General features: G+C 36.9%; 1 protein-coding gene across 3 annotated transcripts in view; it reads left to right on the forward strand.

Annotated features, from left to right (window-relative positions):
* The window catches only part of SMAD2 (SMAD family member 2), a 79,060-nt gene that overhangs the window by 44,218 nt on the left and 22,728 nt on the right, over positions 1-12,114 (forward strand). For 2 of the 3 annotated variants that reach the window (XM_059140815.1, XM_059140813.1), the window contains exons 3-6: positions 2,990-3,079; positions 4,129-4,322; positions 5,160-5,294; positions 8,116-8,190. In XM_059140815.1, coding sequence (XP_058996798.1) covers positions 2,990-3,079; positions 4,129-4,322; positions 5,160-5,294; positions 8,116-8,190 — 494 coding nt within the window. The remainder of the gene's footprint in view (positions 1-2,989; positions 3,080-4,128; positions 4,323-5,159; positions 5,295-8,115; positions 8,191-12,114) is intronic. The other variant, XM_059140816.1, reaches the window with a different exon arrangement.

Below are 12,114 nucleotides of genomic sequence, written 5' to 3' on the forward strand. Positions count from 1 at the left end.
TAGATGCCTGAGTGCTAGTTTTCAGCAGGTGGTATGTCTCTCCCACATTTGTAGTTGAGAGGTCAGCCAGGGATTTGGGCAGAGTTCATACTCATATTTTGCTATTTATCCCCCTGTGGTTCCTTCTTTACCAGATTTTCCCCCTTCTCTTGCCAGCCATTCTTGGAGCCCCATATCCATTCTCTGATTATTTGTGCCCTTAGGTAAAATTGCAGTTCGTTCTCTGCTTAAGGTCTAGATGTCCTGCCTAGCTCACACTGTGCGCTGTGCTTAGTTACAAAGCCACCTAAATGCAGCTCATCCAGTAGAGTTGCCCCCTTTCAAAGGTTGACTTCCTTTTGACTTTTGTCCTTTTGGTCTCTCTCCACTGTTTTCACGTGGTTGATTTTATTATATCTTGTTCAGGGGCTGTCATTTTTACCTGAAGGAAGGTTTGCTTAATTGAGGCTGCCCTACAGGTAGGACCTCTGTTTTGTTTGTGTCCTCTTGCTAACTACATACTGTTTCTACTGAGAATTTGTAACGTGTTTCAGAATTTGGTAGGGCCATTCTCTACTCTTCTTTGTTGAATTTTTCTTGTCATTCTTACTTAGTTTGGTATGTTATATTTGGAGTAATTTTGTCTGAGATTTTACTTTGGCGGAATTGACATCACTATGATACCTTCCTGAATAGGAAGATAGATGCTTTTCTCTTTGGTTACTTTGCCTTTATGTCCTTTAGTAATAATTAAAATGTTTCTTTGTGTAGTTTTGACAAATTTATACATACTTTTATTCCAGGTGCTTTGTGTGTTTTGTTATAAATTAATTCTTACATAAATTATTATATGAATTGATTTCTTATATAAACAAGGAAAAATTTTACTAGCTAGAAGCAAATTTAATATTTTGAAGTAAACCTTCCAATTAGCGATGTTACAGTAAACAGTAGGACTAAGGCTTATCCATACCTTATGATGGAAGTTGGAATGTGGCTGAGTTGGGGGGTGCGGTGCAGTGATCTAGGTCGGCCTGCCTCCAAATTGACTGCATGTTCTGAAAAACGACTGTTCATTATTTTCTGATTTATTTCAGGGCTTGATTCAAGCCCAGGTTAAGCTCTTTGCGCTTTCTTTTAGATTCTGGTTCTGTGTCTGTGTCAGAAACACTTGGGTGAGATCTTCATTAAACTCTTAAAAGAGCAGAATAGCTTCTAATCTAATCTTTTCTTAATCATTTCAAGGATGAAGAGTAAGCTGTATACTTTCCCTTTCGAGGTTTAAATTCAGATTCATAACACTCTAGAATGTAGTTGATTTTATTGTGATTTAGACAACTTGGTGCTCTGTGTTTTCTTCAGTAGGTATTTGATAAATATCTTAAGTAAAATAAAAGAACCAAGTGGGCGCCTAGGTGGCTCAGTCGGTTAAGCAAGTACCACATCAGGCTCCCTGCTTCTCCCTCCCTGAAGCGGTGGGCCTGCTTCTCCCTCTCCCTCTGCCTGCTGCTCCCCCTGCTCATATTCTGTCTCTCTCTCTGCCAGATGAATAAATTAAATCTTTAAAAAAAAAAAAAAAAAAAAAAAAGAAAACTGTCTGTCATGGATTTTTTACAGTACATCTTCGGAGAAAAAAGAAAAAGTTTACATTATCTTCCAGTTTCTTGACTTTTTCCAACTTTGTTTGTTTGGGAATTGAAAGATTTCTACAGCTTAAAAAGCAAGAGAATCTATAAAATACCTTAAAAGGGTGCTGGGTAGTGTCTGCAAATGCATTTGTAAAAACCGTCCAGTGTGGCTGCTTTAGCCCCCAGGGCATGGCATGAAATGTGGTCCAGCGGCTCTGCTGGCTCTGCAAGAGGCCGGCAGCCCCGCAGTCCCTGCCAGGCTTGTTACCAGGCCACGGAAGACAGCGCTTGCTACCAGTGTCCTTTGAAATGTTGTCTCAGTTAGCTTATTAGCAATGTGTACATCACCTTGTTTAAGCAGTTAATAAATTATTTGATTTTATTTCTAAAAATTGTTTTAAAATGGTTTTTCCTCTTTGAAATTTTGGTGATTCTGTAATATATGAGACATGGAGTTTGAGTTTGTTTCAGAAATTACCTTTTGACTCTAACTATAAGAAGCACAACTTAGGACCAGAGACCTGTTGACAGGCAGAAGTCCAGATGGCCTTTGAAGCCCTTCTTCCCTTTCCCCATGTGTCTTTCCCCATGAGAAGTGACTGTGAAATAAAGTCATGGTGGGGAAGCAGGTAGAATTTTCTCTGGGCTGCCCATGTTCTGGAATGAGATGTGGAAGAAAACCCTTGAGGTCTTCCTGGTCTCTGTCCTGTAGGTGTACTGATTTTTGAAAACTAGACCTAGCTGATTTTTCATACACTCCTATCATCTTTCAAGAATTTGGTGCTTTCACATATCTTTAGTCCTCACAGCAATTAAAGCTTTTAAGGTGTTAGGCTATGTTTGAGTGACTTCAGAAGGCACTTCCTTTTCCTGTGTAGTATTTGCAAAACTGAATAAAGAAGTATCTCAAAAAAATAATGTGAAAATCTTAACTGCGGGTATGTATCTAACTTAAGTGAAATTTTTCCTGTATTGAAAAGACCAGTTGACATCTATTTTTAGATAAGTTTTTTTTAAAAAACTAGATCATAAAATGAATCACTCTTAGTAAGGCTAATGGCATAGGTATTAGTCCTTTGTCGTAAGTAGAATAAATTGGAAAGGGCATTATAGGTATGATTTCATGAAGCTAGAGAGCATTGGTGTTCACATTTTAAAAACATAATCATAACTTACCTGGAGTCACATGTTCCATTTTATTGGCTTCCTTCATATGGAAAATATAGAAACCAGCGCGAAAAGCCCGTGAAAAAGTGAAGCGACATATATATTTTCTGGGTGAAGGAAGTATTCTGTACATTTTCCATGTTTTACATCATGGTATTTTGAATAACCATGCTTCCATGTTCACATCAATTTTTTGTTTTTCAATTTATGCACAGCACTTGCTCTGAAATTTGGGGACTGAGTACACCAAATACGATAGATCAGTGGGATACAACAGGCCTTTACAGCTTCTCTGAACAAACCAGGTGAATATTCTGCCCTCTATGGAATCCTAGCAATCTTGGGGCGGGGGGCTGTTTTGGAAAACCTGTTATGGGTTGCTCAGTATCATTTTGCCTAGGATGCTTCCTTAATGTAAATAAGGCATGGCATTTAAAATACCTGCTTGCCAGTATTAACGATATATTAAATGTGTCAGCTGATGTTTTGATCAATGAAATTTTAGTTTTGAACCTTCTTTAAATTATTGCATCCCCTAAAGAATAGGAACTTTGATACCTATATTCTCATTTGAGTTTGAGATTAGATTATAATCTGTTGTTGGCCTAATTTTCAAGTAGATCTATAACCAGTTTTTGCTAAATTTCTTGCTATCATCTAAATCTCATCTTCTTTATACTAATAAATACATAGTTATTTACCGACCCCCTTATATCACAGTTAACGCTAGGCTAACTCATTTTATGTTCTCTCTATTTTTTTTTAAAATCACCTTATTCTCTTTTGGAACATACTGGTATTTGTCCATTTCATCTCATTGTATTTCATCACCATCTACATTACTGTGTGAGCTCTAGAACTACACCTCGGTACTCAGAATAGTCACAACTGGGTAATGAACTACATTAGTTTGAGTAAGTTACTTTACATCATTGTTGGTACTTACCATTTTTCACACTAGTTCCTTTTTTTGATAATTCAGTCACCTACAGTATTAATGCCCTCCAAAGCATCCCTAATTAAGAGTTTGATTTACTCAAGATGTAAGTTGGCAGAAATTTTTCAAGTATACTAGATGGTCCTTTTTTAAAACTCAGTTTCTTCCCAAGTGGTTGGCCACTCGCTGACATCGAGTCATATATGTAACATATTTATAAGAAACACCTGCTAGTGCCGCTGTTTACTTTTATAGCAGACCCATTAAACAGTACATTTTTCTTCCTTGTACTCACTAAAACTAACTGAATGTCTGTCATTCCTTTCTTTATGCTCTTACTGTATGAATTTAGCCCAATCGACTATGCCTGTTTTGTTTTTAAAGTTCCCACCTTTCTCTCCCCTTGCTTCTCAACAGGTCTCTGGATGGCCGTCTACAAGTGTCCCATCGGAAAGGACTGCCACACGTGATATATTGCCGATTGTGGCGCTGGCCTGACCTTCACAGTCACCATGAGCTCAAAGCAATCGAAAACTGCGAATATGCTTTTAATCTTAAAAAGGATGAAGTATGTGTAAACCCTTACCACTACCAGAGAGTTGAGACACCAGGTAGAAAAATCGGGGCTCTTTTTCCTTGTTTTAAATTAAATACTTGAACTTAAGTATGTTAGGTACTCCTAGGTAATTGCCTCTGGGAAACTTTGGTGTAAAATTCTGATAAATTACCTCAAATACAGCATTATTTGCTACTAATTTAAAGGACTTTTAAAATGTTTTAAAAAGGGAAAAATAAACCCTTAGAGGGTCAGATATGTCAGTTTCTTGGGGGAGAGTATGCTATTTGACCTAAGAGTTACAGATCTGAGAAATTCTAATCCCCACATTCATAGACTGCTTGGAACTAAACTGATAGACATCTTTACCTGTCTACTACCTGAGCTGTGTTCAGTCATTTTGTTCTTTGAGCATGTTTTTGAAGTCCTTTAGTGGCTTGGATTACATCTAAGCAGATTAGTGAAGTTCATAGCAAGACTTTTAGTTTACTTAGCTGTGTATTTGAAACTTTTAGAGTGTATACAGCTGTATTTTTAGAAATGGCCTAAATCTGACTTCACAGATCTTTCTGCACCTTTTCCAATGGGAATTTATGAACTGTCACGGTAATATAGTATTACCAGAATGCCCTTGTTCCTCAGAGTACAGGATAAATTGGAACTTGGAAATTTGGATTTTGGACTACATGGCAAGTTAAAACCAATCGGATTTGTCAGTTTCTCAGCTAGTATAATGCCAAATTGGTGAACCCTAAATTTTAAAAATTAAGCAGGCTACTCTCTTCTTTTTGTATGTGTGTGAAGTTTTTCAAAGAAGGTCTGGTGTGTGCCCCTCCCCCAGTGCCAGTCCTTGCTTCCTTGCTGTTAACCTGGATCCCTCTGCCTCTTCCAGTTCTGCCTCCCGTACTGGTGCCGCGGCACACTGAGATCCTAACAGAGCTGCCTCCTCTGGACGATTATACCCACTCCATTCCAGAAAACACTAATTTCCCAGCGGGAATTGAGCCACAGAGTAATTATATCCCAGGTATTTTTGCCTTCTGAATCTCCTAAAAAATGGGATAGATACAAATTTTGTTCCTAAACATTCAAGTGTTCATGAATTGTTGTTTGCCTTTTAAAAAAAGGCTTCTGAATTTTGAATAGACAAATCTGCTTTGCGGGTTGATGATTTTGTGACATGTGTAAGCCTCGTACTTCAAACGCTTTTGTCTGGAGAAAAGTTTTACGTTATATTTCATTTTCTTTTGCAGTGGCTTTAATCAAAGTACTGTGAGAAGCAGAACAGAAAAGATCTTAGTAAGTTTGTCTTAGTTGTTGAAGCTAAGAGAGATACAGAATGTAAGCAAAATAAGTCGTAGAAGAAAAAAGTGTTCCTGAAACAAGTGACATAATAATTTTCATAAATAGTTTGATAATGTTGGAAAGAAATGTAATATTTCTGTAGGAGATACAGTATTTGATTTCTAAGACATAGCAACACTGCGGTACTGAAAATCATAACTCCTCTAATTTAGTTTTTTCATCTGGGCTTCAGTAACCTCTGCTGAAAGATAAATGAATTTAACCACATGGTTCTCGAATTACTGTATTATATATGGCTCTAATTACTATATTATGTAATCTAGTAGTATTCCCTGATGCAGTTTTAGTTTTCACTATTTTTTTTTTTTAAAAAGAACAACTAATACTTTCTTACTTTCTTTATTTGTATTTCCCTTTTTTGTTTTTTGGGTTTTTCCCTAGCAGAAACTAAAGATACAATACTACGATGAGGCTTGAGCTATACATTGGATATTTTAGTGTCTCAGTTTTTTTCTCCTTTTGTAATATTTCTCTACTCTGCTCTGACTTTTTTTTTTTTTTTTTCATGCAACAGAAAATATGTAAGGAACTTAGTTTCAAGTACATTTAAATAAGATTTCTTTAATGTGTCTCACGGAAATAATGCTTGTTCATTGAAGACAATTTAAAAAACCCAAGAAAAGCAAGGACTTTTTAAAAATCGCTTATTTTAAAGGTAGAAAGTGTTTCCTGATTGGTTTAATATGCACTTTTTAAACTATTATTTTATTCCAAAAGAGTGTTTAAGGCTTCTTTTTAGGTTGTTTGGAAGCGACCTTTTTGAGAAGTTAGGAGAGGATAGTGCAGAGCAGATGGAGTATGAGGACTAGTGGGGTCAGGACTGGAAAAGGCCCTTGCTGGGGAGAAGACTTAGCTGGAGGTGGTTATGTGTGTATGTTGTAGGGAGGGGGTGCATTTTAGTCCTTGATGTGGGAATTTGTATTACTCAACAATACCAGGAAACCGAGGTGTAAGCATACAGTCTTCTAAGACACCTCCCCAATAATTATTTGGAAGGATGTTAATCAAAGTGACTAGTGGCTTTTACTTACGGAGATGTTTGGGTTTATTTTCCTTTCTTTATTTGTTTAGATTTGGTTTATTTTATAAAGTGGAAAATCAAAAGCTTGGTCACACCTATTTGCTTTTCTGGACAATGGGGCTTTACCCGGTGCCAGCTGACAGTGAAAGCTAAGGGCTCACTTTTTGTTCCACTTCAAAAGAAATTTTAGTATTTTCTCCAAAATGCTTAATAGCTTTATTATTTATTATTTTAAGGTAATAATGGAGAAAAGTAAAACAGGATAAACTATTTTAAAATGAAGTTCAGCATTTCTTCCTCTTTAAGACATGGGTGGTTAAACTGACAAAATATAGCCCTGTTCAATTTTGTTAGCTTTAACCTTTAAGATAGTATACTGATCTTGTTTTTGTGTTCTTTGTTGTTTGAGTGTAGAAGGTATTTTATTCTTAGAATTTCATCGTAACAATCTTGGGGTACTGGCACTAAATGAAGAATTCTCTGCTTAAGTTTAGATGTGTACTTAGCTTATTGAAGGGGGAGTGTGAGGGTTCAGTGGATGAGCCCTTTTACCCACATTTCTCCCTCTCCCTTTTGGTAATTACAGTACCTCAAATTGCTTCAAACTGCCCAGCCATGAAAATATTAAACTATTGATAGTCACTTAAACTTAATTTTCTTCCTTGAAATTATAACTGGTAAAATTATATACATGTATTTATTTTATATGAAGCTTACTCAGCTATTCACATGCCTCTTGAATATAAACATTTTGTTCATTAAACATGTTGGAAATGGCACAGTAGAATCTTCTTTTCAGGGAGTATTTTGCTTCAGGTTTGTGCAGTAGTCTGTGTTTGAATTTAAATTTCTGTCTCAAACACTCACAATTTACTGGTTAGAAATCCATGGAGAAATGTACTTTTTAGGTGGAATTTAAGCCTGTCCTGTCCTGAAACGTATTACCTTATTTTGCCCCATAGAACCTAATGTAAGCCCATATTATCATGTAATCTGAAATCTCATGTGTGTTGTGTGTTCTTTAATCATCTCTTAGATGTACCTATCCATGATGGCCATTAGTTTAAAAAAAAAAAAAGAAAGAAAGAAAAGAAAAGTAGGTACTAATGTCTTTATGTCTTTGAAGCATACTGATTCAGAACTGAGGCATCTTGGAAGTTCTATTTTTGGCTCTTGCCCCAGAAAATATACATATGGGAATGAGCCAGATATGTAAATAATAGCTAAGAAAATATGCCTAGAGAGCTTGGTTATATTACAAGTAGGCTTTAAGGATTCACCTGTAAGATTTGGATCAGAACCTGAATCATACGTCCTCAATACCAAATACTATGTTTTATAATAACGTTACATAATTTTCATATTTATTATTCAGAGTGATTCTTTGGTTATCTTTGGTAGCTAGGAGAAAGGTGGTGAGATTTCATTTGCAGCTGTGCTTATTTGTTCTAAACTTTTGTAGAAACGCCACCTCCTGGATATATCAGTGAGGATGGAGAAACAAGTGATCAGCAGTTGAACCAAAGTATGGATACAGGTAAAACTTATTTTTCAAAATTCCTCAGTGATGAGATACACATTTTTTGCCCTGCTTAAAACCCACGAGAATTATTGGTGACTCGTCAGTGTGGAGAAGTTGGGACATACATCACAGAAAGAACTTTCCGTATTGATGTAATTGTATTCGAACCTTCCAAAGGAGGGCCCTGTTGTCAGTGAAAAAGTTACACATGCTACTCTGCAGAATAATTGATAATAATTTTCTCTCATTAGATTAAATGAAAATTTGAGAGCAGTCTCGCAGTTTTCTGTTTAAGTCTTCTGTGCTTCTGGTCAGAGTTTTAGTTACCCAATGAATAAATGTCTTTGTGATGAAAAACCAAAATGAGCCCACTAACAGATTTTCTGAGAAATTTGGAGAATGAGGATCAGATTTTCAGTGCTCCTTTAACTAGATTGTGAGTTCTGAGTGATAGTAGATTGTTCACATAAAATACCTTGTACCTGACCTAATTCAATTAATTTCTCATTTTTAGCTATCCACTCCACAGACACAGTGGAGAAAAAGTTTTAGCATGTAATGAGTATTACACATGTCAAAGCTTTAAAACAGTTGTTCCGTGATAAAATGTATAATCCACCAGAACTAATTAGGTTAGCAGTGAAGTAGCTGCGGTGTCATTGTCATTGTCTGGTTTGCTCCGTTCCATGCTGTCTGCAGTCTTAAGGACTGGACCCTTGAATGTCACAGCCTGTCAGATTACATTGTCAGCTTTTCTACACAGTTTATACTAAAGCATTCTGTAGTTATGATAATCTAAGTTATTTTTAAATGAATTAACATTGGTGGCAGGGGCTTTTATTTGAGACTGGGAACTGGCTTTTGCAATAATTCTTTTGTTTAAATCTTTCTGTTATTAAACTCCCAGATAAAGAAGCTTCTGTTCTAGCTAATCATACGTGTAACTAACTGTTCAGAGTAGTAGATAACCCAGAAATATAGATCATTAGATTGATCACTGGAAATACCATGTACCTCTTAATGTAGATTTCTTATTGCAAATGGTATTTGGCTTTCCAAATACACCTTCCTCATACACCCATATTTGCCAAAGATCGGTATTCCTGGACCAACCATGTTCCTTTTTGATGGACCACCGCCACTGTGACATTTGAAAGTGAATGCCAAGAGAAAGATGCTTGACGTCATTAGCTCTCAGGGAAATGCAAATCAAAACCACAGTGCCCATCTCCAGGACTTCACCCCCACTACAGTGTCTATGATCAGAAAAGGACAGTGGCACGCGTTGGTGAGAATATGGACAAGTTGGAGTCTTCATGTGTTGCCGTCAGGAATGCAGAAATGGTTGGGTTGCTTTGGAAAAGTTAGTTGTTCCTTCAGAAGTTAAACAGAGAGCAACAGTATGACCCAGCAATTTCACTCCTGGGTTTAGACCCAAGAAAATTGAAAACACGTTCACACAAAACTTGAACACAAGTGTTCACTGAAGTATGATCTATCCTAGTCCAGAATTGGAAGTGACACAATTGTCCATCAGATGATGAATGGACAAATTAAATGAGGTGTTATTCGTATGTCAAAATATTATTCAACTGTATGAAAAAGCAATGTACTGATTCGTGGTATGATAAAGATGAACCTCAGAAGCACTGTATTAGATGAAAGAAGCCGGACGCAGAAGGCCACGAGGCCATTAGTGCTCAGAGCCCAGTTTGATCATAGAGCTGACACAGTGGAGGAGCAGTAACTTGGAGGTAATCAGTGGGTATGATGATAAAGGGTCAGATTTGAGAAGAGAATAAATGGACTCAGCTAAAAATGGATTTGGTGTTTGGGGGATTGCTTTGAACCTAACCTCAAATTTCTAATTCTGTTACTTTTTCGAAACAGTGCATGTAAAACATTTCTTGTAATGACAACTGTGCGTATTTGATTCATGAGATGCTAAGAGTTGCTTTGACTACCAGTCTTCTCTCTGCTGTCCATTCCTTTCTCAGTGCTATGGCAAGAAAGTTCTGACAGATTTAGGACCCCAATTTAGAACAAAACTGAACTCTCTTTAATCTCTGGTTTTTTAAGAATTGTGGGAATTTTCTAGATACTTCATTGATTGCTAACTGAATTCTGTTATGGTCCAAAATACACTATGCATGATGTCAGTCTTCGGAAATTTACTGAAAGTTATTTTATGCTACAACATGTCTTATTTGTGTTGAAAAGAATTCTCTGTATAATTGAAAAGAATGTTCTGCACTTGCAGAGTTCTCTATGTCATTTAGGGCGTTTGATGGTGGTGTTTAGATCTTCCTAATCCTCTCATTTTTTTTCTACTTGTCCTCTCAGTAATGGAGAGTGGTGTTAGTGTTTCCAGCTCTGATTTTGGTCCTGTCAGTTTTTGCTTCATGAGTTTTGAGTCTCTGTCTTCACTGGCACACGCTTAGAATGATGATGTCCTTCGGATGAATTGACCCTTGTTATAAAGTGTGTCTCCTGTTCATATCACCATAACTTATTTATTTCATTGGCTGTGTGGTATAGCTTTCATCCATTTACTTGCAGTCTGTCTTTATATGTGAAATGTGTTCTTGTGGACAGCACTGCATGTCTTTGTCAGTCTCTTTTAATTGGAATATTTAGCCTATTTTTATGTAGTGTCTTTGTTGGTATCATTGGGTTTGGGTTACCATTTTACTGTTTTCTTTACTATTTATCCCATCTGAATTTTGTTCCTCTCTTCTTCATTTTCCTGAATTCTCTCAGATTAATCACATATATTTATGTTGGAATCCATTCTGTTTACTCTCTTGACTTTTTAACAGTACCAGTTAGCAGTGCTCTCAGTGAGTGTTATCACGATTACAATGTATATCCCAATTTTATCACCTTCTTAGGTAGTTAATTTGTAGTATTTTATAGCCTCATGTGCAGTGTAAGAATTTTGTAACACTAATTCCATCCACCTGCCTCGGTGCTGCCCTTGTCATTTGTCTTACATTACGTGTGTGTATAAACCCCAAAGTACCTTTGAGGGTTTTGTTCTGTTTTGTTTTAATTTTTAAAGGGTTAAAATTAACTTTTTGTGTTGACCTGCATATTTACCATTTCTACTCTTTCTTCCGTTCTTGCAGATGTGTGTCCACTTGTTTTGGCACTACTTGTTGAAGAAACGTTTCTTTCTCCATTGATTTACCTTGGCTCCTTTGTGTATAAGCAGGTGTAACTTTTGGTCTGCTGTTGAGCCAGTTGAGGGAGTTCATTTCAGATTATCTGTTTTTTAGTTTTACAGTTTACATTTGGAAGTCTTTTTGATAATGCTAGTACCTGCTTCGTACGTAGTCTGCGTCTGTTGACTTTTATCTCTTTAATTAAGGGTTCAGTTTTTCCTACTACTTTGCACGTCTCATGTTTGTTTTTTAATTGCATGCTGGGTATTTTGTCTAAAATAATACTAGACAGTAATATAGATAATATTCTCCCCTGGAAAGCCTTCCCCTTTTCTCTTTCTGGTTGTTAAGTTGAGGAGCTTATCTCTTCCACATGGTTAGGAGTTGAGCTGGATGGGTGATGATTTGATTTTTTTTTTTTTTTAAGATTTTATTTATTTATTTGACAGAGATCACAAGCAGGCAGAGAGATAGGCAAGGGCGGGGGGGGGGGTGGGAGCGGGCTCTCTGCTGAGCAGAGAGCCTGATGCAGGGCTGGATCCCAGGCCCTGAGATCATGACCTGAGCTGAAGGCAGGGGCTTTAACCCACTGAGCTTCCCAGGCTCCCCAATTTGATGTTTTAATTAATGTCAGATCACCGTAGGCTTGAAGGTAGGGGTAACCTCCTACCTCAGCAGGTTTTTAGATACGAGACTGCAGATCTCTCACTGCTTTCCAGCCTTTCCCAAAATTTCCTGTGCTACTCCATACTCAGCTCAAGATGTGTGGTTTAGA

The sequence above is a fragment of the Mustela lutreola genome, chromosome 11 (assembly GCF_030435805.1).
Source record: "Mustela lutreola isolate mMusLut2 chromosome 11, mMusLut2.pri, whole genome shotgun sequence".
In the NCBI taxonomy this organism is placed as follows: domain Eukaryota; kingdom Metazoa; phylum Chordata; class Mammalia; order Carnivora; family Mustelidae; genus Mustela; species Mustela lutreola.